We start from the raw sequence: 23417 nt of genomic DNA on the forward strand, positions 1-23417 counted from the left end.
CTACAGATTTGGTAAGTGAGCGACCAGTGCTCTTTGTTTATTCAGTTTGTTCGTATCGAACTAAGTTAACTATTGCACCGTAACATGTTAGGACCACAACCAAACTTTAACCTCTTGTAGGGTTTTTAACCGCATTTAGTGACCGGAATAACACACGCGGCTTTCTGACAATACCTGCCGTATATACCTGCCAAATATCTCGTGTGTCGCGAGGGGCATGAATGAATTCCCTGAATGAAAGAGCCAAACTGCAGTTAAAGTCCACTATTTAATAATTTGGCAAATAATTCCACTACAGATGTCCATGTAGGTTAAACACCATCACTTTCTACTGTGTGTGAGTATTTTGACGGAAACTCGCGCGTGCCCAAATAGACACTCCCACACCATCCCACTTTAGTTCCTCCGACACTCCCCCCTAAACAGAGCTGGACACGCCCACTTTTCTGACTTTTTCCAAAGTAGAGGTGTGAAAACACCCTGCTGAAACGAGGGGGTTTCATGGCCCTTTAAAACTAGGGCCCACAGGTCAAAGTTTGCCCGTGGTAACCTTTAATTTGGCCCACCATCCCATCTGAAATGAGGGAGAACAATAGGGATGTTTTGATATTATGAATTCAAATTTAATGCAACCCCTTTTTGTTTATTTTATTGTTAAAAGCGAACTGAAATTAAATGTTATAATTAAAAGGTGTACATTAATCAAGTTTTCTTTAAATGTAGATACTGTCACCCGACAATGCAGAGAATTTGGTGAGAAAATCAAGTCAAAGGGAGATTCTGCTTGACTAGAGTATTCAACACTGAACTCCACTGTGTTATAAAGGAGATTGCTTATAGTTTTATTGCAATAAGTTATCATTTATAAAGTCAAACTGCGTTAGTTAATACAATTTAAAGTAATGTTTTCTATTTATTTTGAAAGATTATTAATTTAATTTGCAAATTACCCATGGCAACTTTAATGTAATATAGTTTGGTATATTTATTTTTAGCCCACGGCTCGTGATGATATTTTGCGGTTCATAGGAAAACGTTTGGGCACCCCTGCTTAAACATTCATTCATTCATTTTCTTGTCGGCGTAGTCCCTTTAATAATCCGGGGTCGCCACAGCAGAATGAACCGCCAACTTATCCAGCAAGTTTTTACGGAGCGGATGCCCTTCCAGCCGCAACCCATCTCTGGGAACTGCTTAAACATCTTAACCTCAAAATGCCACCAGTGTCAGGCAGCATTTATACTGAAATAAATTATACAAAATGCCAACAAAGTCGAACCTTCATTGTCCTTTTCAAAAGTCAACTCCAGCTCAAAGTTCTTGCAGGTGCTGCTGCTCTCTTTTGGCTTTGCATAATATTCAGTCACGACCTGCAGAGGAGAAATCTGATCAAAGTGCTGCTGCAGACGGCATCTAAAACCTGATATATCAGTGTTTCCTCAGTGTTTAGCTCTGATTATTCCGTTCATCAGTCACTCACAGTTACAGAAGCTTCACCAAAACCCTTAGCACTGATGGTGATTCCTTTGTTAGAGGGAATCTGTTGAGGAAAAATATATAGAGCATTAAGATGATTACTGACATACAGGATTTAGGCGCCAAACACATTGAACATGCTTTTTGTGATGAGAGATGCCCTTTTGAATGGTTTTCTAATGGCCGCAAATTGCCGTTGTGCTCAATGCATCTGTAGTTGAGCAGAAAAAGTGCACTGGGTCACTCCTGTTTTTATATTGTCCAATCAAATAAGGGCAAAGACAGAAATTCTGTTGATGTGACAGCTGTGTTTGTGTTGTAAAGACAACTTTGAAGACTTCAAAATGGAGGAAAGACTAGTGGATGCTAGAGTTACAAAGGGCTGGATGACTTCTTTTGAAGGTATTCTGTACCCAAACACCCCTTCGCTTCTCTCTCTATTTATTATTTTGCAGTTTCTGCAAATATTACAATTATAACAAGAACAGCAGAAGTGCTCGCACACAATACTCAGTGCTTCAGTGGTTGCCTAGCAACATAAAAAGCGCAGCGCACTACTTTTTTTCTTGTCAACAGAATGTTCTTAGAATGTAAAGAACTTTAAAGTTTTGTAAGTTAGATTCTAAGTTGTCCCTTTAAGTTTCAGTTAAGAACAGTTTTGCCTCACCATGGAAACTGAAATGGAATGCAGTGTTCTAAAGCTCAGATATATTCGAACATTCGAAGTTAGCAGTGAAACGGTTAAACCAGCAAAACATTAAAAAAGTTGTTCAGACAATTTGGACTGTTTGACATATGGTCATTTAAATTTTGCACCGAGAGAATTAGCGTCAACACTGAAGGTCTTTGCACACAGGTTCGAAAGTTTTGTATGCATTTTTTTTCTTAAAAAATTCGTCACATATACAAACCTTACACATTGAGTCCCATGCATATTAATTAAATGTTCTTTCAATTACACTTATATAATGTTCTCAAAGATCGGCTGGCTGGAATCTTAAAATCTAAATTGTTGTTGTCTTGTTCCAGATTATATTTTGAATTGTTTATAAAAATATACAAATTGTACAATTTGTGCACATTTATTAGAAATCATAGATAGTCTCAATTGAGATGTCACTGCTGCTTTGACCACTGAACTAGAAAATGTCCACAGTCACCTCATAATCATAGAACTCTACAAATACAGTTAGACCTCTAAAATTACACTAAATAAACAATCTTAAAATTCTAAAAATACAACTATTGTAAATGTTAAAATTGATTGTTATGATCTGTATTTTTAGTGTCAGCTTTCAGCACAGACGCACCTTCGCTGTTTGTGAGAGGTGATCGTTGTTTTTGCTGAAGGTAAACACAGTGGGCCGAACACCTTCCACACGGATGGACAGCTCCAGGTCCAGCTGCTTTATGTTTTTGGCATGAATCCTGTACTCAGCGACCGCCTGGAACACCATGATGGTGGCCTGAGATGAAGATAGAGACACAATAAAGCTGTTTTTCATGTGTAGGAATGTAACAGTTTGCTAAACTCATGATTCGATTTGCAATTTGCAACTGCACGTCATGATTTTGCCAAGTACGATGCAATCCTGGATTAACATCTACAGTATGTTGATCCTGGAACATCATTTTTGTTGGAAAATGTAATCCGTTCTTATTCCCTAACTCTTAACCCAACCATATCTGTAAGTTCAAGAGTTCACACTTAGCTGATGATTTACTAAAGCTTGTTTGGCATGCTGTCCCGGGAGAGAGCCCCGAGCTCAAGGGTTCCTCGAGCCGGGGCTTCCTCCCGTTGGCAGAGCAAGAGGGGAGCCTGAGCTCGGTGGATCTCAGAACTCCCCTGCCGCTGTAGCTAAGGGAACGCAAGAGATTAGACAAGCTTGATTGTTATGCATGTTGAATGTCTTTGGATGGTGGGAGGAAACCGGAGAACCCGGGGAAAACCCACGCGGACACGGGGAGGACATACAAACTCCTCACAGAAACACCCACCAGTCCTGTGGAACCAAGGCCGGCAGTGTTCTTGCTGTGTGGCTCACAGTGCTAACTACTGGGCCGCCGTGCCGCCTAATCACAGGTAAAGGAGGAGAATAGGGGAGGAGGGGGGTTTCTTCCAAACGAAGATAAAGTGAACTGAAAACTGAGGCTATTTATAGTAGCTTAGGGCTCATATGATTGGAAGATAGTGATTAGCATAATCATAAGCACGTGATCCTCTCGAAATTAGTTTATGAATAAACTTCACTTATTCTCAAACGTATCCCTTAATTCTGATTGGCTGATTGGAATGTTGTTCCAGAATCAACATAGATGTCGTGGTGCTGTCTAATAAGGAAGTAGCTTGTCCCAAAACCTGCGTACTCAAGGTAGTTACAGGGAAATTAACAATCTACGTCATACATGACATCACACAGGTTCAACCGCACATATCGGTTGCAAAAAAAATACCAGTTGCAATATGAAACATGGCGTGTTGTGCGGTAGGATGCCAAAATAGAAAGTCCAAAAATAGAAAACTTCAATTTTACCGTGCACCACACTGATTTTAACGCCAACTGCACACGTCTTTGGCTAACAGCCATCAGAAGAACTGAATGACTGAACAGTTTAACATTGATTTTGCAGAATAATTGTGCTTATCAATGGGTGACAAGCTGTTATAATTTTCTGAAAGCAATATGTAAATAATATATATAATATCTAATCAATATAACTTATTTCTAATACAACAACAAACTTTGTACCGCATTGGATGTCATTCCCTCGCTGTAAATGCTAGCGCTCCTATGTTTTTTTCTGCAACCTCTGAATGTATACAAACCGTTGATTTGCCTATTTGACCTATATTCAAGACATATAATTAGGCAAATTGGGACAAGTCTTAAGCTATGGTCTGTTGCATATTAATCTTGCTCAGGCATGCAGTGTTTATTGTAAAGCACTGACCTGAGTGGTGCCGTATCCTCCGTTGTACTGCCTCTGGTTGTTGAGCCAGTTTACAATAGGAGCTGTGTTCTGGTAGTCATGCAATTTAACAAGAGCCAGAAGCGCATAAGACGAAGCCTCCAGAGTAAAGCTGCTGCTTCCAGGAACAGGCCAGTGGCTTTTGTCTGTATAGCATTCATTCAAACAGGTTTTACTTGTATGGGACATGTTGTAACCGTACAGATTATACCCAAGCAGAAATACAGACATCAGACACGTTTCATATTCTTTGATCTTTTAGTATTTTGTTGTCAAAGTTGAGAATAGTCATTCGTCTTTTTGTATGGTAACTTTCAAAAGTTATCAGCTGTTAAAATTTTCCCCCATATCCAGGACTAGGCCGTATCCTCAGCTGCTGCTGCTGCTGCTGCTGCTGCTGCGCTGTTGGTCATGGGGGAGTGGAGAGCATGAGACTGATTCCAGTGACGCTCCAGGGACAGACGAGTCTTCGCTGAGGCCAGCTTCCAGCCTCCACTGCTGAGACTGCAGCTCTGCACAAGACTTTTGGCCAGCGGAGAAATTAAAATGGTCGTGCCGAACTGAGTCTGGTTCTCTCAAGGTTTTTTTTCTTCACTCTCCTATTGGTGAAGTTTTTTTTTCCCTCTCCACTGTCGCCACTGGCTTGCATGGTTCAGGATCTAAAAAGCTACTCATCGATGAACTTGCTCTTCAGTGTTTGGACTCTCAATAATAGCCCCTTTCACACAGTGATACCGGTAAATATCTGGAAAATTTCCGGAACGACTTTACCGGTATATTGAAAAAAGCGCTGTTCACACAGGCGAGGACGTTACGGAAATTTTCCGGAAAAGAGCATTCACACATCCATTCCAACATACCGGTAAATTCTGACATCATTCACCACAAATGAGCTTTAAACGGCTGCGCTTGTATTTGTAAACATTTGACTAAATTACAAACTCTGTGGATAATCAATATTGTGAACAACTTATGCAGGATCACTTTCGCATGTCGAGATGTTCATAATATGTGCGTGTGTAGGCGCTCACAGGCTGTACACGGGCACACGCAAAGCTTGAAGGTAAACAAACAACGGCTTATCATATATATATATTTATATATATATATATATATATATATATATATATATATATATATATATCATATATATATATATATATATATATATATATATATATATATATATATATATATATATATATATATATATATAAATGTAACCCACCAGTCCTACTGCACCCAACCCAGTCTGAGCTGAGATCAAACCAGCGATTCTTTGCATGGCAGTCGGTTGCTCTAACAAGGAAGCTAGAGGCCATGGTCGCCAGAGCACATTTAGAGGCCAGAGAAGTGAGGTTTACCAGCATAGCACTTTGCTAACTGGCCTCCATTACACTTACACCCCCTAAACCTCACTTTCGTCCCGGACGAGCCCCCTATATATATACGCCATAGTTGCAATACCATCATGAAACACTGAATTTGAACTTTGGTCAGTAGGGTTAATAATAAGAAATCCTTTTAAAGCATATTAACATATCAGCATATCAGTACAGTCGTTTTAAATGCTTAATTTATTTCACTGCTAAACAAGAACTGTTTGACACCAGAAACAAAATGCTTCGCTTTATGACTTTATGACTAGGTAAAACTAATTGTTCACATAAATCCATAAAGACTGTATGTTTACCTGCGGAAGCTTTACTCATCAGCACTTGCTTGTTGAGAGAGTTTGCATTGGCTAAAGCGTAAGATGCCATGGCCACTGCGTACGGATTGATCAGCCCTTGCAACTGAGACTTAAGGTAGGCAATGGCTTTATATATGCTGCTGTCAAGACTCTATAGAGGAAGAAAACCAACACAACATGATTGCATAAACTATGATGGACATATAGTGACAGATTAATGAAATGTACTGTTGATTTTAAGTTGTGAAGCATTCAGCAGGACTCACTGAGACCTGGCCGTTGCAACGGCTCCTTCCCTCCTGCAGAGCAATGGTCACAAACGCTGTCATGGACGCTTCTGAGTTGCTCCCTTGAACGTTCCCCTGTGTTACAGCGATGATTTCAGAAATAAATAAAGATCAGGTCAACAGCGAAGGAACTTCAAGACACTTCAAGAAATTTGTTGTGCTAAAGACATCAGAGGCCCCATTTACACTAATGCGTCTTTGTTTTAAAGCGCATAAGTTACGCCATCCGTCCACACTACACCAGAGTTTTCAAACACCAAACATGGAGCATTTTGGAAACGCTAAAGAGACCGTTTCATTCTGAAATGCTGCTGCTCCATCTCAGTGTGGATGGGAGAAAACAGAGACATCTGAAAACGGTGGCAAATGATGAACATGCCCTCTGTTTTGCTGAATATCAGTTTTAATAATCAATAATGGCCATTATAGAAGTATAACGTACAATAAGTTTATACATTATAGGAAAAAAAGGCAAGCAATCAGTCAGTATACAGAATGTACATGGTTACATTAATTATTATTTATCGTTGTGCTCATCCAAAACACATTACCTGAGAACAAGTTATAGATTCAAAAGACCAAAGTCGGGGAATATGTCATTAGATAAAGACAACAAGATGACTTAAATATCGCGATTAACAAATATAGCGAGTTTAGCAGTAGATCCTTGATGAATAGTCCGACGAGCACAGCTCTCATCTGGCTAGATGTGCTGCAGTGCATGCCAGAGTGTTTGCGTGTGGTCATGATGGGTGTTTTCAGTGGTTTGGTGTAGACGGAGAGCTGTTCAGAAATGCTGGGTTAAATGCTAGTGTGGACGCGGCTCGTTTTTATTCTAAAACGCTGTTTTGAAACTAAAACGTATTAGTGTATATGGCGCCTTAGATAAAACTAGTCTAATTTTGGGATGTCAATGAAAGTTTAATAGATGTTAATCAGTTGTCCAAAAAGAGACCAGTCAGCAAATCCACATGAATGAATGACCACACGTGTGCACTGCAAAAAATGATTTTCTTACTTAGATTTCTTGTCTAGTTTGTAGTCCAAATATCTAAAAATTCTTAAATCAAGAAGCATTTTCTAGACAAGCAAAACATATGGTCTTGTTTTCAGGAATAATATGCCAATATTAAGTGAGTTTTTCCTAAAAACAAGCAAAATAACGTGCCAATGGGGTAAGCAAAAATAATCTTATGTCAAGAGGAAAAACAAGATTATTTTGCTTACCCCATTGGCAGATTATTTTGCTTGTTTTAGTGAAAAAAATCACTTAATATTGGCATATTATTCCTGAAAACAAGACCATATGTTTTGCTTGTCTAGAAAATGCTTCTTGATTTAAGAATTTTTAGATATTTGGACTACAAACTAGACAAGAAATCTAAGTAAGAAAATCATTTTTTTGCAGTGTGTAATTTGTCTATTTGATGATTAGTCTGTTTTACCGACCATTGTTTGACGTATATTAGAGTTTTTCACTGACAGCCCAAATGTAGCCTTGTTTTACCCAAGATGTCTCTGATTGGACGTCTATAAGACATCTTTTAAACACAAACATGTTTGCTGAGCAGCTTGAAAGCTGTTCCATAAAATACCAAGTTTGATTTCAGCAATAACCAGGGCCAGATTTGCTATTTCTATAAAGAATTTTGTAAAATAATAATAACAATTATCTGGGTTTGTGAAATTATTTTGAGAGTATAGAAGCTAAAATTAAAACATAAAATTAAAAAAGTACTTCTATTTAAGGTTTACAATGGAAATCCAATTAGAATAGCTTGTTTGGTGCAGGGCGGCATTGTAGTTTAGTGGTTAGCACTGTTGCCTCACAGCAAGAAGGTTGCTGGTTCGAGCCTCGGCTGGGTCAGTTGGCGTTTCTGTGTGAAGTTTGCATGTTCTCCCCATGTTGGTCCTCCGGGTGCTTCGGTTCCCCCCACAGTCCAAACACATGAGCTATAGGGGAATTGGGCAAACTAATGCCGAGTTCAGACTGCATGATTTTAGGCCAGATTTTGACTCGCCGACAGGTTTTGAGAATTCGCCGTCAAATGCCTGAAATCACAGGCAAATCGGTGCTCGTTCACATGAGTAACAATCACACAGTGTGAATGCCATCTGAGAGTATCGCCTATGAGTCGCCAGTGAGATATTTGGCGTGCTAAATATCTGGATCGGTCTGCGATTCAAATCCTGTCGTGTGAAATTTGTTCTGATTGAAAATAACATCGATGATCACCTACAGCCAATGAGAGAGCAGCTTCCACATCCACTAGGGTGGGTATCTGCAGGCCAGGGGGAGGTTGGAGGAGTTAAAAGTGCTCATTTTCAGTTTATTTGCACCCAAGAAATGGAGGAAAAACTAGTGTAAATTTGGCAGGAGCACCCGTGTCTGTTTGATGTGATCTGAGCAAAAACACAACCGGGTCGAAAAAGTTAAAGAGAAACTGCTGCTTCCGTTTAAAGGCCAGGGAAGCAAAACAAGTATATTGTCTACCCCATTAAAGACTTCTTTCAATAACAAAAGATATACTACGTGACCTTGTGTTGTTTCCATGTCACTTTTTTTTGTTCATCTCCCGACAAAAAAGTTGTTTATGTTCAGAATGACATGAAGGACAGTAAAGAAAGGTTTATTTGTGTGAACTTTACTTTCTGTGTTATCATTGTTTTAAACAGTCTCACTCACCGTCATTTCTCCGTGAATAACCGGCGCATTTTCCCTGAAGACTCCATTAGGCAACTGCCTGTTCATTATGAGCCACCTGAGCGCTGAACAGATCACATTCTGGTCTATGTGTATGATGTCACTGGCCATGGCAAACACTTTGGCAACATATGCCGTCAACCTTAAGGAGAAATCAGAAATTAAATTTTACACCGTGTCCGAAAAACATGCGACGAGACATTATAACACCACATACATTGAGAAGCTCAGAATAGTAGACTCCTGACGAAATGAACAGGTGATTAGAGAACATTAAACCTCAATAACATTATTAAAAAGTACATGCTGAGACTGATCTTTATAATGTATGTTTGCTATTTTATTGGAGGTAAATTGTTTGCTGGTGCTTTCATTATAACAATAAATGTCACTTAAATGCCAGTCAAACTCACACTGTTAACATTTAAAGCCATAGTACATAATTTCCGCCACTAGAGGGCGTGTATTCACAACAAACAAATGCGTATTTTGATGACCCCATGACTCAGTGTGGAATCATGTTGTTGCCATCATCCTACAGGACTCCTGCATGAATCATGTTATATGAGTAAAGTATTTAAAGGTCCATGAAACCCCCTTGTTTCAGCAGGGTGTTTTCACACATCTACTTTGGAAAAAGTCAGAAAAGGGGGCGTGTCCAGCTCTGTTTAGGGGGGAGTGTCGGAGGAACTAAAAAGGGTTTTGTGTGGGAGTGCCTATTTGGGCGCGCTGACTTTCAGAGTCAAAACACACACACAGGGGATAAAGTGACTGTGTTTACATGGACATCTGTAGTCAAATTATTTGCCAAATTATTAAATGGTGGACTTTAACTGCAGTTTGGCTCTTTCATTCAGGGAATTCATTCATGCCCCTCGCGACAAACGAGATATTTAATTCGAGGATCTGCTCTAAGCGTGTATTTTTCATGCAATGTTTGATACCGCACGGCGAATGAGAGAAAAAAAACCTCCGCATTTCCCGGAAACTTAGATGCACACGGCAGGTAGCGTCAGAAAGCCGCGTGTGTTATTCCGGTCACTAAATGCGGTGAAAATCCTACACGAGGTTAAAGTTTGGTTGTGGAGCTAACATGTTTACACTCTGTGCAAAAGTTAGTTCGATACGAACAAACTGAATAAACAAAGAGCACTGAGTCGCTTACTTACCAAATCTGTAGAGACAGGACAATCACCAGCAACTAGAGCCGCGTCTTTATGAAGAGAATACTACAAACGAATCCGGATCTCAGCGTTTGCAGATGAGAACAGCTCTCAGGTAAACAATAATCCTCCTTAGACACGTAAGTTATTGTTGTCGAGCGTCGCGTACACTGTTAATCCACACGTGAGTCTGAGCTCTCACAGAGAGAAAATGAAAACGAAACTTAACTGCAGCAAACTATAAAAGCAACACTTCACGCTTGTTTTGCCAACACAACGTGGCGTCTCTGTCGTCTAAACACTGTGACAGTAATGAATATTAATGAAGTTGCACAATACAGCGTGCAGATTAGTTTGAACCAAGCCTTACTCATGCATTAATGCAGCACACTCTGAGACGTAATAAGACACACTCTGGCACAGACGGCCAGTCTGCACGCTGGAATACACGCTATTATGTCATGACCGTGACGCAGCTTCAAAAATTCGTTTCAAACAGGAAGTACGAATTTACTTGAAATAACGCAAAAACAACCAATTTACACTTTTTAGTGAAATATAGGTGTCTTAATAGTGTTTTTAGCAGTGTGGGACACATATATGACTGTCAACAGCTAAAAAAATGTGTTTTGGAGTTTCGTGACCCTTGTTACCATGGAAGTACGAAGCAAATTAAAGCACATAATCAGTATGTGAAGTGATATTTGTCATAGTTCGTTCATGCTTTTGTTCAGCTACGATGTCACAGAAATAGAAACACACATTAAACTCCCTTTAACATGGAGGGGAATGGTGTTAATCATAGCAAGAGACCTGATTGTTAGTTTTTTCTAAGCAAACAGAATTAGTGAGGAATATGTTAGTTACCAGGTGCTGCTCGGCCGATTTATCCATGCAGCAAAGGAGCCGTCAGATTTACGATACGCCAGCTCTTGGTTGTAACCTGTTCAACACAAAAAGGGCAGAACGCAAAACAAACACTTAAGAGCAGAATACTCATATGAGAATCTGATATAATGGTGACAAGGTGGTGCAGTAGGTAGTGCTGTCGCCTCACAGCAAGAAGGTCGCTGGTTCGAGCCTTGGCTGGGTCAGTTGTCGTTTCCGTGTGGAGTTTGCATGTTCTCCCTGTGTTGGCGTGGGTTTCCTCCAGGTGCTCCGGTTTCCCCCACAGTCCAAACACATGCGCTATAGGGGAATTAAATAAACTAAGGCCCCGTTTACACTAGTGCGGTTTAGTTTGAAAACGCATAAGTTTTGCTACGGTTACGCCATCCGTCCACACTACGCCGGAGTTCTCGAGCGCCGAAAACGGAGCTTTTTGAAAACGCTGGAGAGGCCGTTTTCATTCTAAAACGCTGCTGCTCCGTCTCAGTGTGGATGGGGAAAGACGGAGACATCTGAAAACGGAGGCGGGGCTGCAAACGTTCGCCTATCTGATTGGGGCTTTTCCTCAATATTAAGTAGCCCACACACAGTTCAGTCTCGCATCCTCTTCTTGTAAGTTAAGTCTCCAAGTGGTGCTCGCTGCAGAGCCATTTGAGGAGAGGTGAGCTCCAGAGAGGGGGAGCTTAAGCTTGAGCTCCACCTTTTTTGCACTTCTTCTACGAGTGATGTCACTGGGGGTAGGGTTAGGGGTGGGGTTGGTGTACGCATTAAAACAGCTTACAGGAGGAGGAGCGACAGCTCATGCTCCCCCTCTCTGGAGCTCACCTCTCCACAAATGGCTCTGCAGCGAGCACTCTCTAAGACTTCGCAAGTTTGATCAAGGCTGCAGTCTCCCCCTTTTCAGTTTGATATGGAAAACATACCGAGGACACGGGTAAATCATCAAAGGGAACAGTGTACTTTATAACTGCATTCACATCACCTTGGCTACGTTGTTTCACTTTCTCAACAATAAAATGAAAACATGATTTAAGGAACTGCCTATTTTCTTTTTAATATTAACAACTTAACAGACAGCAGAAATGTTGAGGCGTCGTGCTGCATATATAAGCGTCATCTTCACTGTGTGGATATTTATAACAAAACAGAGCCGATAACAACGGTCTCGTTTCAATTTCAGTGACAATACGAAACGCACCCTCTCTTTTGCTGAATATCAGTTTTAATAATCGATAATTATAAAAGTATAACATACAATAAGTTTATACATTGTAGGAAATAAAGACGAGCGATCAGTCAATGTACCTGGATTAATCATTAACTTATCTTTGCGCCTAACCAAAACATGTTACCCGTGAACAAGTAACTTAATAGATTCCAATGACCAAAGTCAGGGAATTGGCCTATGTCGTTAGATAAAGACAACAACATGAATGAAATATCACGTTTAGCAAATATAGTGAGATTGGATCCAGCGGGAGATGCTTGATGAGCAGTCCGACAAGCAGAGCTCTCATCTGTGTAGAAATGCTGGAGCGCTTGCTCGAGAGTGTGTGTGTGTGGTCACGTGATGTGCGTTTTCAGCGTTTTGGTGTGGACGGAGAGCTGTTCAGAAACGCTGGGTAAAACGCGAGTGTGGACGCGGATCGTTTTCATTCTACAACGCCGTTTTAAAACTAAAACGCACTAGTGTAAACGGGGCCTAAATTGGCCGTAGTGTATGAGTGTGTGGATGAGTGTGTATGGGTGTTTCCCAATACTGGGTTGCGGCTGGAAGGGCATCCACTGTGTAAAGCATATGCTGGATAAGTTGGCGGTTCATTCTCCTGTGGCGACCCCTTGTGAATAAAGGGACTAAGCCGAAAGAAAATGAATGAATGAATGAATTATATCAATGATGAGTTTACCTTTCCTGATGTATTCAGTAGCTGTCTGTCTAAGCCCAGCTCTCACTGTGTGCCACTGATTGGTTTTGTCCAAATAATGTGTTGCAATGACTGGCATTGTTAGGCCCATCATGTTCTGCTCCCCGCAGCCACCGGGCTGGATGATCAGGGAGCCCATGGCTGCACCACTAATTGCCTTCTCAATGGTTATAGTGATCGTATCTCCTGAATAAACAAAGAACATGACATACTGGTGAAAATAAAGCATTTGTTTATATTACAAATATGCAGTAGATGTCATAGACATCACCTATTGCTTGTACATATGTGCTTGAAGGTGTGTTGGGCGCTTGGTTCTTCAGTATATGACTCCTGATAACCTGAACATCTTCGTCACCTGTTTCAGAAAGGCCAGAAAGTTATGTTTGCCTCTTATTTGTGCATTTAGATATTTAAATTGCCATTATGAAAGGTTTGTGCATTTGATTACTGCAGTGATTATGAAACAATTGAGATAAAACAATTACTGCACTGATTAGTCTGCATTTGTTCCTCTGCAAAGAGTCCAGTTTTACGTGAAAATCGGAAAAATCGTATAACGTGACTTGCAGCATGGGATGTGCTAGATTTATTGAAGTGGATTAGATGCATTCATGTTTTTAAAAGTGCACAAAAGAGCTTACATTTTATGTGTGTTCATGTTTTGTTACAATCGTCTCACCTTTCTTGAAAGGATTAAATTGTAGATTTTCACTAATCTTGGTCAAAACGCCTTCAGACTAAAATGAAGAGTAAGTGTGAGAGGGTAAACAGTTTAATACAAACCATCACAGTTTAAGACACACATTAAAAACAGCAGTTTATGAGTGAATGTGAATTCTCTGAATTAGCAAGGTTTTAAGTGAGTGTCCTGTATGTTTTGCTGACTTTAAACCAAGAGGAATGTGAGCAATTTCAGCTCAGGTTTGGCATTTGTTGAGTTCTGTTCACAATGTTGGATCCTAGAGCTAGTCTTTACGTTGCGCAGTATTACGCCCGATATACCCAGGGCTTTAGCGTCAATGCTTGATGGAGGGTGTGTCTGAAGTTGAGGCTGACACGATCACCATAGCAGCGGCAGCCAATGAATTTAGTTTGCAATTGGCTACTGTCTGAGCTGGAGTATTTGCATAAATAAATGACGCTTGAAGAGGTGAGAAATTCCCAACTTCTACAGCGAGCAACACCACTTAAGTGGTGTCAATGGATCCACAATTCAGTTTGGTAATGCCAGTTCATTCAAAGTAAATAGAAAGCATTGAAGCTGATGCCTCATGTGAATGGGGTTATCACTATACTGGAATGTTTTATCAATCAGTGCTGAAATTTTAACAACGTCCATTTCCTGCTTACATTTGAGCTCAATCAAACGGCGCTGAATTGCCATTGTGTTCACATGCTCAACAGAAATGACTGTTATTGGCCGTGAAGGTCATCAGTTCTCCAAACTCACCACTGTTTACTCAGTGTAACCACCGATACAGGGACACTGAAGCATTTTAAAGCTGTAAAGATCAGCTGGTCTGTTTTTAAGGTGACCTACGAGCGATCCGCTGATAGATCGACTGATCTTCATGGCTTTTAAATTCTCCAGTGTCTCGGTATCTTTGGTTACACTCTGTAAACAGCGGTGAGTTCGGTGAACTGATGAGCTTCACAGCCAATCACAGTCATTTCTGTTGAGCACATGAACACAATGGCAAATCTACAGTGTTTAAGAAAGTGTCAAATGTAAGCGGGAAATAAACGTTTTTAAAATTTCACTACCAATTGGTATCAAATTCCAGTATCATGACAACACTAACAGGTATACGAGTATGAATAGCCAACAATACATTATATGTGTCAAAAAATATTTTATATAAGAAAATCACACATTTTAGCACATTAAAGTCCGAAACTTCATTTTTTATAAGTAATATTGATTACTAGGATCTTAATTTTGATCAACTTTAAAGGCAATTTTCTCAACATAAATTTATTTTTCGATCCCTCAAATATCCAAATAGATGTTTCTCAGTCATATCCTAAAAACCATACATCAGCTTGTATGGATTGACCCTTATGACTAGTTTGGTGGTATTGTGTCATATATTGTTATTTTATAATCTGATCAAGATGGGTTGTTGCTCTTACCACGACTAAAAGGTCTTTTTTGACACCATCATTCCCACGTCCGGAAGCAGCCGCCTTTACCTCAATGGCATGGCGTCCCAAAGCCAACGGGACGATGACAAAGGGCACAGAATATGATGATTTAGAAGCTACCGTCACTGTGACTGCATACCTTCCTTTATTACTAGCTGGGCTGCAGATGTCTTTTGTTTCCTTCAGTTCCACCCGTACCTACAAGAATAAATGATAAATCAATAAGCAAAGAAGAGCTGATAATAGCCATATTTGGCCAGGTAAGATTTGCTATGGTAAATCATTCTTTCAATCTTACCTTCACTGCCTTACTGTATAAGTTGTGGATAATGGCTTTGATTTCGATCTGCTCATTGCGCACAGCTGAATATGGAATCTTTAGGTCAATAAAGAAGTTCTTTGCTACTATCATCTCATGGACATCTGCCACACAGATACCTTTGTAGAAGGAAACAAAGAGCAGCTTTTGGTATAATCTATGTATTGCTTGCCACAAACACAGTGTTTCCAAAAAGAGATGTGTGAAGTTTTAATTTATGTCTGGGGGTAATCATAATTGAAAATGGCCCAGAAATAGGGCTTGTTTGATAAATCGATAGATTGTTATTCAAGAAATGATTCTTCATTAAATCTGAGATTTGTGAATGCATTGCAGTTCTTTCTTGAAGGAATTCTAAGTTTAGTTTTTAACAGCAGATGACGCTGTATGCTTTACATACATCCATACTGTACTTGACTCCAATTCCTTACACACACCACTTCAACCTACAATAATCATTAAAATTTCACTACACAATTCAGGCAAATGCTCTCAGTTTATTCATGAATATTTGAATGTATGGTTAAAACCCAGCCTAGAGTGCCACCTGCTGGTAAAAACTAGCGCAGAGGACCTGCTGTTAAACTAGCCTAAAGCACCATCTGCTGTTCAAAAGGTGCCTAGAATAGCATCTGATGTTTAAAACTAGCCTTAAGTGCCATCTGTTTTTTTTTAACTAGCCTAGCACCATATGCCAGTAAAAAAACAGCTTAGAGCATCTCCTGCTGATAAAAAAAAGCCTAGAACATAAACTGCTGTTAAAAAGTAACCTAGTAGGTCATCTACTGTTTAAAAACTAGCCTAGATCGTGATCTGCATTTTAAAATCTAGCCTGGAGCACTATCTGCTGGTTAAAACTACCATTGAGCACCATCTGCTGTTGAAACTAGCCTAGAGCACCATCTACTGTAAAAAAACTAGCCTAAAGCACCAACTGCTGTTAAAACTAGCCTAGGGCACCATTTGCTGTTGAAAGAAGCCTAGATGACCATCAACTGTTGAAACTAACCTAGTGGACCACTAGATGTTAAAACTAGCCATGAGGACCATCTTCTGTTGAAACTAGCCTAGAGCACCATCTGCTGTTGAAACTAGCCTAGAGCACCATCTACTGTGAAAACTAGCCTAGAGCACCATCTTCTGTTGAAACTAGCCTAGAGCACCATCTGCTGTTGAATTTAGCCTAGAGCACCATCTGCTGTAAAAAACTAGCCTAAAGCACTAACTGCTGTTAAAACTAGCCTAGGGCACCATTTGCTGTTGAAAGAAGCCTAGATGACCATCAACTGTTGAAACTAGCCTAGAGGACCACTAGATGTTAAAACTAGCCATGAGGACCATCTTCTATTGAAACTAGCCTAGAGCACCATCTGCTGTTGAAACTAGCCTAGAGCACCATCTACTGTGGAAACTAGCCTAGAGCACCATCTGCTGTTGAAACTAGCCTAGAGCACCATCTACTGTGGAAACTAGCCATGAGGACCATCTTCTGTTGAAACTAGCCTAGAGCACCATCTGCTGTGGAAACTAGCCTAGAGCACCATCTGCTGTTGAAACTAGCCTAGAGCACCATCTACTGTTGACACTAGCCTAGACCACCATCTACTGTGGAAACTAGCCTAGAGCACCACCTGCTGTTGAAACTAGCCTAGAGCACCATCTTCTGTTGAAACTAGCCTAGAGCACCATCTGCTGTTGAAACTAGCCTAGAGCACCATCTACTGTGGAAACTAGCCTAGAGCACCATCTGCTGTTGAAACTAGCCTAGAGCACCATCTACTGTGGAAACTAGCCTAGAACACCATCTGCTGTTGAAACTAGCCTAGAGCATCATCTACTATGGAAACTAGCCTAGAGCATCATCTGCTGTTGAAACTAGCCTAGAGCACCATCTATTGTGGAAACTAGCCTAGAGCACATCTACTGTGGAAACTAGCCTGGATGACCATCTACTGTTGAAACTAGCCTAGAGGACCACCTGCTGTTGAAACTAACTTAGAGCACCATTTGCTGTTAAAACTAGCCTAGACCACAATCTGCTATTGAAACTAGCCTAGAGGACAATCTTCTATTCAAAAGTAGCCTATTGGGTGCCTCACTGTTTAAAAACTATGCAAAAGCACCATCTGCTGTTAAAATTTGCCTAGAGTGTCATCTACTGTTCAAAAGTATTCTAGATTGTCATCTGCTGTTAAAAAATTAACCTCGAGTGCCAATTGCTGTTTAAGGCCCAGCCTAGTGGGCAACCTCCTGGTATTTTCTTTTTATCATCCTACAGTAGCTCTACTCCGATTAAAACACACAAGTCTGTACAACAGCAGTTTGTTACCATGAGTGTTGGACAAGCTGATAGCTGTAATTTCCCAGGTAGTTATAGAGTCTTTCAGCCAGAGTCCGTCCTTGGGTAAGGTGGTTGTTTGGCTAAAAAAAAAAAAGATGATTTATTACTGAAGTTTCAAAATCCCTGGCCGACCTGTGTCTAGTATAAACTGCAGGTCAGACTCACCACTGACGGTTCCCTGAACATTTGGGCAACACCACTTCTTCCCAAAGCCAACTTTCAGGGAAGAGCGTACGTGACACAATGTCATCAGAGTTCACAAACTCCTCATCTTCGCCTGCGGATGAAAGTGCAATTGATTTATTTCAACAAAACAAAGAAACAACAATTAAGACCCTTAAATAACTGTTGTTTTTCCGAATATAGATATATTGCTTCATTTGTATACTACTATTGAGATGTGCTCACTTCGGCCAAGAAATATTTCCTCTTCAGCGGGCTCTTCGCGATGGCTGGTGAGCCGATTGCAGCAGTCCAGGAAAGCATCTCTACACTCTTTTCCATCCAAAATGAATGATGACCGATACTCACAGCTGAAATCCAAAACATCTAAAGCCTTCAATCCATCTACACAGCATTCCCTCGCCAGGCCAGAGTACTTGTCCACTGAAGTTAAAGAGGGAAAAGAGAGAGGAACAAATGTGGTTTGTCTAAACAGCCATTTTTGGTGCCAAGTGCTTAATTGTACTCTGTGGTGAAAAGTTGTGAAATTTAGTTTACTTGACAGTCACAACATCTTTTAGGTCAAATTTAAGGACTCTATTTGGAGTTATTTTTGTGCCAACAACAAGCTACATGTGCACTTTGAATTCTACTAAGTGCGGTTTATTTATAAACTAATTTCGAGAGGATCACATGCTTATGATTGACCACGGCTGGTCCTGCATCAGCTAACCTGATGCACCAATCAGATGAATCCTAACTCACTATAATTAACCAGTTTCTCAACCCAGTCAACTTTGTCTTGAAGAATCCACCCCTTCACCCCTACTTTATTTTCCTAGATAGGGCGGCACGGCGGCCCAGTGGTTAGCAAGAATGTCACCGGTTCAAGTACTTACCAGGCCAGTCAACGTCTACAGCAGGGGTGCTCAACCCTGTTCCTGGAGATCGACCTTCCTAAAGAGTTCAGCTCCAACCCTGATCAAACAAACCTGAATCAATTAATTAGGACCTGAACAGCACTTGATAATTACAGGCAGGTGTGTTTGATATGGGTTGCCACTTAAATCTGCAGGAAGGTCGATCTCCAGAAACAGGGTTGGTCAACCCTGGTCTACATAGTCTACATGTTCTCTCTGTGCTTGCGTGGGTTTCCCCCTGGTTTCCCAGTTTTCTCCCACCGTCCAAAGACTTGTAACATAAGTAAATTGACTATTCCAAAGTGGTATCACAGACGAACCCATAGTCAGCTATCTCTCATAGCAAGTCATAACAACCAGGGGAGTACTCGGGACCTACCTGAGCCTAACTCCCTTCTTGCCCTTCAAACAGGAGGGAGCCCCGAGCTCGAGGATCTTCTGAGCTCTGGGCTCTCTCCCGGGACAGCATGCCAAACACTGAACAACTTGAACAAACAGCTTCTGTAGAGAACGTCCTTGTGTTTCCTAATGTTTTGCCGAATTTTAATCGCTAAAACTCACAAACTCTTAGAGCATTCGTTCCATCTTGATATTAAGCTGGTCAAATGGGAAGCACATTTTCTCGATATACAAAAATTTTCACCTGTGACTTATTAACAAAGCTGAATGCCATTTACTGGACATTGTAAATGTGGGGCCTGCGAGTCCATATGAAATTTGGGGTTTAGAAAAAAGTTGTAACTATCTGTAACTGATGTTTGTAGCCAGCCTCCACCACGGTAACTGAAGCTCTGCACAAGACTTTTGGCCAGCGGAGAAATTAAAATGGTCGTGCCCAACTGAGTCTGGTTCTCTCAAGGTTTTTTTTCTTCACTCCCATCAGGTGAAGTTTTTTTTCCCTCTCCGCTGTCGCCACTGGCTCGCATGGTTCAGGATTGGTAGAGCTACACATCGATGAACTTGCTCTTCAGTGTTTGAACTCCCAGTAATGATTAAATCACACTGAACTGAGCTAAACTGAACTGAACTGAACTTAAACACTAAAAATTTAACTATACTGTTCCAGTTACTATGACCATTTATGTGAAGCTGCTTTGACACAATCTACATTGTAAAAGCGCTACACAAATAAAGCTGAATTGAATTGAACTATATATTTTTTCTTTATCATTTTTTACAGCTTGACGTTTTCTTACATAGGGTTTTGTGGAGATTTACTAAGGTTTCTCTTCTTTTTCTTCTTCGAGACGAGGAAGGGCATTCAGAATCTGGAAAAATACAAATCAATAGTGAAGTTACTACAATTGATTCTCGTGAGAGGTTATAAAAGTGTATACAGTTAAAGTCAAAATTATTAGCCCCCCTTTTGAATGTTTTTTTTTTTAATGTTTCCCAAATGAAGTTTCACAAACTTATTTCGAGAGGAGCACGTGATATGATTGACTGCAGCTGGCCACTCATCTACACTCATTGGCTAGCCAATCGGATTGATCCAAACTCACTATAAGTAACCTAGCTAATAACTACTCCCTTATCTTCGTTTTCCGAAGAAACCCCCCATCCACCCCTTCTCCTCCTTTCCTCTTTTGCCGAGGGGAGCTCTCGAGAACACCTGATCTCGTACTCCCCTCACATGCTTTATGGACCTGACGGGAGCCCAGGGCTCAACTATTTCCGAGCTCAGGGTTCTCTCCCGGGACAGCATGCTAAACTTGCTAACTTGCTAACAAGCTGTCAAACACTATCTAAGTGTGAACTCTTGAAATGATGTTAAACAGAGCAAGGAAATTTTCACAGTATCTCTGGTAATATTTTCTCTTCTGGAGAAAGTCTTATTTGTTTTATTTCGGCTAGAATAAAAGCAGTTTTTGTTTTTTTATGAACCATTTTAAGGTCAACATTATTAGCCCCTTTAAGCTACATTTTTTTTCCGACTGTCTACAGAACCAACCATCATTATACAATAACTTGCCTAATTACCCTAACCTGTCTAATTAACTTAGTTAAGTCTTTAAATGTCACTTTAAGCTGTATAGAAGTGTCTTGAAGTATATCTAGTCAAATATTATTTACTGTCATCATGGCAAAGATAAAATAAATCCGTTAATAGAGATGAGTTATTAAAACTAATATATTTAGAAATGTGTTGAAAAAAAATCTTTTTTCCGTTAAACACAAATTGGAGGAAAAAACAAACAGGGGGCTAATAATTCAGGGGGGCTATAAATTCTGACTTCAACTGTATATGGATTATTTTGTTGGTCAATTGTAGCACTTGTTCTGACGCTGGTGCCGCCAGCAGAGCTGGACTCAAACAGCAGCCCGGCATCGCTGAACACTTGCATGCTGTTTTTTCCACTTCCTGCTGTGCAGCCAGTGTCATGTGACTCAACAACATCCCAGATCTGTCGGAGAAATCAGTAGAATATAATGGTGAATAGAAAGAAGTCAATTTCAATTAGTAAGAAATGGAGTATATGCACTGGGACTTTTCATTTTGAAATCGTCATGCTATTATAAAAACGTCACGTTTCAGATCTGATTATTTAAAATCAATGATCTTCACTGCCTGATTAGGATACAACATTTAAAGTGGGTTTTACACCAGACAAGAAGCACTGCATTCAGTTACTTTGTACTGTGGCATGTCTTTAAAATGTGGAAATTTATTTTAATTCTTGTTTTACGCTTAAACAACTGAATGAATGCTGAAGTCTATATAACTGACTATATTTTAATTACATGCAGGGCTCGAAATTAACTTTTTTACTTGGTAGCACCGGTGCTCCCAACTTCAAATATTTAGGAGCACCAAAAAATTTTTTAGGAGTACCAGAAAAAATTTAGGAGCACCACCAAAAATGAATGAGCACCGCTGCAAATAGTTCTTTAAGGGATTTATTGTATTTTAAAACAACATTAATAGGACTGACAAAAACCAGAAACAACTATCTAACTAATGCTGTGATGACTTGATATTTGTGTGCAATAATTCCAAAACGAATGTCTAATAATTATAGAATATTAATGATGATGAAAATGACAATAATAGTAACAATGAATTACATTTGTCATCATCATGCTGCCTTGAACGTGCATGAATATCTGCTATAAAAAGTCTGTTACTTTATGAAAAATAAATGTATAGTTTGCATCAAACAAAAATGAAGCATTGCAGTAAGAAATATTGATTTTGTACTGCTGTTTTATATGCATGTCAATTTAATAAATAATATTTCTGCTACAAAACAAACAAAAGATTATAATAAATAATGTAATTCAATGCTGAAAGCTGCAAAGCAGTCATCAGTAAATAAATTAAAAAAGTAATATACACCTCAAAAAAGAATAGACAAAAGAAAGTAAGTAAAGTCTCACTTCTATCACTCTTTAAAAGTTTTGGTTTCAGTTTGTGTCAATTTAAAGGTTCAGTCTGAGCTGATCTTCATTTTTCTGTGTCAGTGGAAAGCAGGCGATTCAGCCGACCCAATTTATGAGCAGGTTGAGTAGGATTCTTGCGGTGACCACCGGCGCGATACCGCTGTTTGTTATGATGAGCCGCAGTTTCAGTGTAAACTTAGTAAAGGCGAGCTTCTTTGGCGATGATATGTACAGTATTAGATTTGACTTTTAGCGGACATTTGCGCTGAACACGCAGTGAATGCAACGCATGGAGATTCGGGCACCTTCTCCGAAAAGCACGTACTCAATTGATCTCAGCTGGTGGATCATTATTCACCACGTGACGTGTCATGATCGCTCTCATCTGCCCCTCAACTTTAGGTGGGGTTTGTAAACCTGTGTGCTTTAAGTTTTCACTCTTCAGCCGTTTGCATTTCCCGTGGTCATAAAAGCTCCTTCCCTGTCATCTGACAGCGGAATACCTCGAGTGAATGACAGCTAATATGAACCAATATAGCGGCAGGGAAGAGCGATTCAGCACGTTTTTACAAAAATCAAAACAGGTCGCACTACAACCTTTATCTGCAGTCGCACTAATGCGCCCAAATATATTATGAGGTCGCATAGATTAATTTTCGGGCGCATATGCGACCAAAATGGTCGCAATTTCGAGCCCTGTCATGACATCTTTGATCCTGTAAAAGCAATCTTATGAAATTGAAAACAGCCACATAAATCTTTCTCCTGACGTTTTTCGGTGGCTGTAAAACACTTGCCGTGCATATAGCCCATTGCTGCTGCCTTTGAGTAACAACAGCTGGAACTCTGATCTACACACCTTTGATTGAGTTATTCTGTGTTTGTTGTTGAGGACATAAACACCTTTATCCACAGCCACCAACCCAACCTTGGCTCCAGGATCTCCTGTTATTCTCAGCTCAAACTCCTCACCAGGCTCATAGACATCCACCGGATCATGAACTTCCACTTTAAGCTAGTTGAACACAGAACATGGATTA

At 40.2% G+C, this 23417-nt stretch overlaps 1 protein-coding gene across 2 annotated transcripts in view; it reads right to left on the bottom strand.

The window, feature by feature from the left end:
• The window catches only part of c3a.4 (complement C3a, tandem duplicate 4), a 41173-nt gene that overhangs the window by 8162 nt on the left and 9594 nt on the right, over positions 1-23417 (bottom strand). The window contains exons 14-32 of one of the 2 annotated variants that reach the window (XR_015475465.1): positions 23237-23392; positions 21272-21401; positions 20193-20264; positions 18323-18520; positions 18080-18191; positions 17903-17994; positions 15553-15692; positions 15243-15452; positions 13789-13846; positions 13378-13464; positions 12749-13292; positions 11161-11553; positions 9113-9272; positions 6406-6501; positions 6140-6290; positions 4429-4592; positions 2787-2942; positions 1481-1540; positions 1280-1370 (exon numbers count right to left, since the gene is read on the bottom strand). Coding sequence is in view for 1 of the 2 variants with exons in the window: in NM_001446990.1 (NP_001433919.1) it covers positions 1280-1370; positions 1481-1540; positions 2787-2942; positions 4429-4592; positions 6140-6290; positions 6406-6501; positions 9113-9272; positions 11161-11236; positions 13089-13292; positions 13378-13464; positions 13789-13846; positions 15243-15452; positions 15553-15692; positions 17903-17994; positions 18080-18191; positions 18323-18520; positions 20193-20264; positions 21272-21401; positions 23237-23392 (2413 nt within the window). In the remaining variant the exon portion in view is untranslated. 2 annotated transcript variants of the gene reach the window in all.

The sequence above is a fragment of the Danio rerio genome, chromosome 1 (genome assembly GCF_052040795.2).
Source record: "Danio rerio strain M-AB ecotype USA chromosome 1, GRCz13ab, whole genome shotgun sequence".
NCBI lineage: Eukaryota > Metazoa > Chordata > Actinopteri > Cypriniformes > Danionidae > Danio > Danio rerio.